The sequence below is a fragment of the Salmo trutta genome, unplaced genomic scaffold (genome assembly GCF_901001165.1).
Source record: "Salmo trutta unplaced genomic scaffold, fSalTru1.1, whole genome shotgun sequence".
Lineage (NCBI taxonomy): Eukaryota > Metazoa > Chordata > Actinopteri > Salmoniformes > Salmonidae > Salmo > Salmo trutta.
The window spans coordinates 16,643-22,571 of NW_021822703.1; the positions used below are offsets into that span (position 1 = coordinate 16,643).

Here is a 5,929-nt window from a genome sequence, read left to right on the forward strand (position 1 = left end):
TACTTTGATATGATTTATTTTAAAATTGAAAATACAGCTTTAGATGTTGAAACACAAATAACACAACTTATCCAGTAGAGGCCTGTCAACCCAAGACAAAGACAGGAGGGAGTTAGGTTCAACAGCCCAGAGGGAGTTAGGTTCAACAGCCCAGAGGGAGTTAGGTTCAACAGCCCAGAGGGAGTTAGGTTCAACAGCATGTCAACCCTCACACGCCTTGTGCTTGTTCTGTGAACATGTGTGTGGTGTGTGTAAATGTTTGTGTGGTGTGTGTGTAAATGTTTGTGTGGTGTGTGTGTGTGTGTGTGTGTGTGTGTGTGTGTGTAAACGTTTGTGTGGTGTGTGTGTGTGTGTGTGTGTGTGTGTGTGTGTGTGTGTGTGTGTAAATGTTTGTGGTGTGTGTGTGTGTGTGTGTGTGTAAATGTTTGTGGTGTGTGTGTGTGTGTGTGTGTGTGTAAATGTTTGTGGTGTGTGTGTGTGTGTGTGTAAATGTTTGTGTGGTGTGTGTGTGTAAATGTTTGTGTGGTGTGTGTGTGTGTGTGTGTGTAAATGTTTGTGTGGTGTGTGGGTGTGTGTGTAAATGTTTGTGTGGTGTGTGTGTGTAAATGTTTGGTGTGTGTGTGTGTGTAAATGTTTGGTGTGTGTGTGTGTGTGTGTAAATGTTTTTGCGGTGTGTGTGTGTGGAAATGTTTGTGGTGTGTGTGTGTGTGTGTGTGTGTGTGTAAATGTTTGTGTGGTGTGTGTGTAAATGTTTGTGTGGTGTGTGTGTAAATGTTTGCTGTGTGTGTATAAATGTTTTTGCGGTGTGTGTGTGTAAATGTTTGGGTGTGTGTGTGTGTGTGTGTGTGTGTGGAAATGTTTGTGTGGTGTGTGTGTGGAAATGTTTGGGTGTGTGTGTGTGTGGAAATGTTTGTGTGGTGTGTGTGTAAATGTTTGTGTGTGTGTGTAAATGTTTGTGTGTGTGTGTAAATGTTTGTGGTGTGTGTGTGTGTGTGTGTGTGTGTGTAAATGTTTGTGTGGTGTGTGTGTAAATGTTTATGTGGTGTGTGTGTGTGTGTGTGTGTGTGTGTGTGTGTGTGTGTGTGTGTGTTGGCATGTTAGTAGAACAACATTGAGAACAGCTTTCTCCTGTCACAACAGTCGTATAACTGTATAATATAGACTGGTCTGCAACATGAAATATACCTCCGTTAGACTTATATAGGCCTCAGCAAAACAACAACCAATACGTCCATACTTTCAGAATAATCCTCAGTAACCTTTAACCTTTCCCACAATCACATGGGACAATATAAAGAAGATAGAGGAGTTTTCACATTTCCGCAGGTAGTCTCTCTACCGTACAGGTGAGCGTCACATGACGTCACTGTCCCAGTACCGTCGGGTAGTAAGGCTACCTAACGGCCGGGTAACGGAACGGGTTGGTCAGTCCCGAGAGAACACGTATTCGGTGTAGCTGGTCCAGATTTTGTCCTCGTTCGGGTCGCTGCTCGCGTACGCGCACGTCCCCGTGGAGCTGCAAGCCACCATGTGGAAACCGACCTCCGCGAGCCTGTCGAACGCCTGCTCGAGAAAGTTATACTTCAGATAATACCGGGAGGTGTACCTCTCAGGTGGTTTGTCCGGGTCTCTGCTCTCGTTCAGAGTCTCTCCGAAAACTTCTTTGGCCAGGGACGTCTTTCCGCAAACCGTTATTCTGGCCACTCGTCTGAACTTGGCGTCCGTTTGAATATCCCTCCCGATGGTGTAGGAGCCCCGGTAACCAATGGTAATAAAGCCATGCTTCTGGAACGGGGAGGGAAGGCTCGGTGTCGGGCTGCTCACGGTCGTCGCCGTGATACTGCTACTACTCAGAGCGCACGCAAGCGAAGCCTCTTCCGGGTCCCCACGGGCGCCCAGCTCGTCCCCGAGAGAGACGTCTTTACTCCCTGTCGGTCTGAGACGCTGTGAGAGCTCATGCAGCTGGAAGAACTCCGCCTCCTTCTGTAACCGACCTCTCTCTTTAAAGAAGTCCGGTAAAACGATGTCCCTTTCCCGCAGATAATCCAGAATATACCTGAACAGAAATCCATCCCGGTCAAAGAAGTATCGTCCTTTGCGATCTTTCGGTAGTTCTGTAGGGCTCTTCTGTCTGAACACAGTCCACAGGAGAGAGTTTGGGACGGAGACTAAAGTTGCATGTCGAGTTACATAGACTTGTCCACCGACGTTTAATTCTATTATATCAGAAAAGGACGACTGTTGGTTCTCGCTGTGCGCCATGTCTCTCCTGCGCGCCTGGCTGGGTAGAACTTCAACCAACTTGGAGAATCCAGGAAACGAACCAAAAAATAACAACAGTACAAATGTAACGGGTTTTGTTTATATGGCTGGAGTTGTGTGGGAGGAGACAGGAGGAGGAGAAAGGAGGAGAAGGAGAGAGGAGGAGGAGGAGGAGGAGACGGACTGGGGACGCAGCAGAATATTGCTGAAAAGTTAACTCTTCACGGACAGAGGTTTTGACTTCTCTTTTATTAGAAGTAAAGCTATGAATCCACTCAAGACTAGAGGTGTAAAGTAATTAAGTAAAAAATACTTGAAAGTACTACTTAAGTCGTTTTTTTACGGTATCTGTAATTTACTATTTATATTTTTGACTACTTTTATTTTTACTTCACTATATTACTATATTCCTAAAGAAAATAATGTACTTTTTTACTCCGTACATTTTCCTTGACACCCTAAAGTACTCGTTCCATTTCGAATGCTCAGCAGGACTGGACATTATTGTCCAATTCACACACTTCTCAAGAGTCGTTCCTACAGCCTCCGATCTCACAGATTCACTAAAACACAAATGCTTCGTTTGTAAATGAGTGTTGGAGTGTGGCCTCTGGATATCCCGAGAAAATAGGAAAATGGTGCCGTCTGGTTTGCTTAATATAAAGAATGTGAAATGATTTATACTTTTACTTTTGATACTTCAGTAGATTTAAAACCAACTACTTCTAGACTTTTACTCAAGTAGTATTTCACTGGGCGACTTTCACTTTTACTTGAGTCATTTTCTATTCATGTATCTTTACTTTTACTCAAGTATGACAAATTGTGTATTTATTCCACCGCTGGTCAAGACAGGAAGAGACTGACATCTAGTGGGGATGATGAGGACATATAAGGCCACGTTTACACAGGAAGCCCAATTCTCATATTTTCCCACTAATTGTTTTTTTTGACCAATCTGATCAGATCTTTTGCCAATAATTGGGGAAAAAAGGGTCAGAATTGGGCTGCCTGTATAAACAGTGGTTCTCAATAGACAGAGACCCTCCAAGTCAATAGACAGAGACCCTCCAAGCCTTCAGTGGTTCTCAATAGACAGAGACCCTCCAAGTCTACAGTGGTTCTCAATAGATAGACCCTCCAAGTCAATAGACAGAGACCCTCCAAGTCAATAGACAGAGACCCTCCAAGCCTTCAGTGGTTCTCAATAGACAGAGACCCTCCAAGTCAATAGACAGAGACCCTCCAAGTCAATAGTGGTTCTCAATAGACAGAGACCCTCCAAGTCAATAGACAGAGACCCTCCAAGTCAATAGACAGAGACCCTCCAAGTCAATAGACAGAGACCCTCCAAGTCTACAGTGGTTCTCAATAGACAGAGACCCTCCAAGTCAATAGACAGAGACCCTCCAAGTCAATAGTGGTTCTCAATAGACAGAGACCCTCCAAGCCAATAGACAGAGACCCTCCAAGTCAATAGTGGTTCTCAATAGACAGAGACCCTCCAAGTCAATAGACAGAGACCCTCCAAGTCAATAGACAGAGACCCTCCAAGTCAATAGACAGAGACCCTCCAAGTCTACAGTGGTTCTCAATAGACAGAGACCCTCCAAGTCAATAGACAGAGACCCTCCAAGTCAATAGACAGAGACCCTCCAAGTCAATAGACAGAGACCCTCCAAGCCAATAGACAGAGACCCTCCAAGTCAATAGACAGAGACCCTCCAAGTCAATGGGCAGAGACCCTCCAAGTCTACAGTGGTTCTCAATAGACAGAGACCCTCCAAGTCTTCAGTGGTTCTCAATAGACAGAGACCCTCCAAGTCTACAGTGGTTCTCAATAGACAGAGACCCTCCAAGTCAATAGACAGAGACCCTCCAAGTCAATAGACAGAGACCCTCCAAGTCAATAGACAGAGACCCTCCAAGTCAATAGACAGAGACCCTCCAAGTCTACAGTGGTTCTCAATAGACAGAGACCCTCCAAGCCAATAGACAGAGACCCTCCAAGTCTACAGTGGTTCTCAATAGATAGACCCTCCAAGTCTACAGTGGTTCTCAATAGATAGACCCTCCAAGCCAATAGACAGAGACCCTCCAAGTCAATAGACAGAGACCCTCCAAGTCAATAGACAGAGACCCTCCAAGTCTACAGTGGTTCTCAATAGACAGAGACCCTCCAAGTCAATAGACAGAGACCCTCCAAGTCTACAGTGGTTCTCAATAGACAGAGACCCTCCAAGTCTACAGTGGTTCTCAATAGACAGAGACCCTCCAAGTCTACAGTGGTTCTCAATAGACAGAGACCCTCCAAGTCTACAGTGGTTCTCAATAGATAGACCCTCCAAGTCTACAGTGGTTCTCAATAGACAGAGACCCTCCAAGTCTACAGTGGTTCTCAATAGATAGACCCTCCAAGTCTACAGTGGTTCTCAATAGACAGAGACCCTCCAAGTCTACAGTGGTTCTCAATAGACAGAGACCCTCCAAGTCTACAGTGGTTCTCAATAGATAGACCCTCCAAGCCAATAGACAGAGACCCTCCAAGTCAATAGACAGAGACCCTCCAAGTCTACAGTGGTTCTCAATAGACAGAGACCCTCCAAGTCAATAGACAGAGACCCTCCAAGTCAATAGACAGAGACCCTCCAAGTCTTCAGTGGTTCTCAATAGACAGAGACCCTCCAAGTTCTCAGTGGTTCTCAATAGACAGAGACCCTCCAAGTCAATAGACAGAGACCCTCCAAGTCTTCAGTGGTTCTCAATAGACAGAGACCCTCCAAGTCAATAGACAGAGACCCTCCAAGTCTTCAGTGGTTCTCAATAGACAGAGACCCTCCAAGTCAATAGACAGAGACCCTCCAAGTCAATAGACAGAGACCCTCCAAGTCTACAGTGGTTCTCAATAGACAGAGACCCTCCAAGCCTACAGTGGTTCTCAATAGACAGAGACCCTCCAAGTCAATAGACAGAGACCCTCCAAGCCTTCAGTGGTTCTCAATAGACAGAGACCCTCCAAGCCAATAGACAGAGACCCTCCAAGCCAATAGGCAGAGACCCTCCAAGCCAATAGACAGAGACCCTCTAAGCCAATAGACAGAGACCCTCTAAGCCAATAGGCAGAGACCCTCCAAGCCAATAGGCAGAGACCCTCTAAGCCAATAGGCAGAGACCCTCTAAGCCAATAGGCAGAGACCCTCTAAGCCAATAGGCAGAGACCCTCCAAGCCTTCAGTGGTTCTCAATAGGCAGAGACCCTCTAAGCCAATAGGCAGAGACCCTCTAAGCCAATAGGCAGAGACCCTCCAAGCCTTCAGTGGTTCTCAATAGGCAGAGACCCTCCAAGCCAATAGGCAGAGACCCTCCAAGCCAATAGGCAGAGACCCTCCAAGCCAATAGGCAGAGACCCTCTAAGCCAATAGACAGAGACCCTCTAAGCCAATAGGCAGAGACCCTCTAAGCCAATAGACAGAGACCCTCCAAGCCAATAGACAGAGACCCTCTAAGCCAATAGACAGAGACCCTCCAAGCCAATAGACAGAGACCCTCTAAGCCAATAGGCAGAGACCCTCTAAGCCAATAGACAGAGACCCTCCAAGCCAATAGACAGAGACCCTCCAAGCCAATAGACAGAGACCCTCTAAGCCAATAGACAGAGACCCTCTAAG

The 5,929-nt window shown here is 46.2% G+C and overlaps 1 protein-coding gene across 1 annotated transcript; it reads right to left on the bottom strand.

Annotated features, from left to right (window-relative positions):
* Positions 1 to 1,053: 1,053 nt before the first annotated feature.
* LOC115183908 (BTB/POZ domain-containing protein KCTD12-like) lies at positions 1,054 to 2,389 on the bottom strand. Its single transcript, XM_029744883.1, has one exon. It carries the CDS (start codon positions 2,260 to 2,262, stop codon positions 1,426 to 1,428), a length of 837 nt encoding a protein of 278 aa, XP_029600743.1. The 5' UTR covers positions 2,263 to 2,389; the 3' UTR covers positions 1,054 to 1,425.
* Positions 2,390 to 5,929: the final 3,540 nt, after the last annotated feature.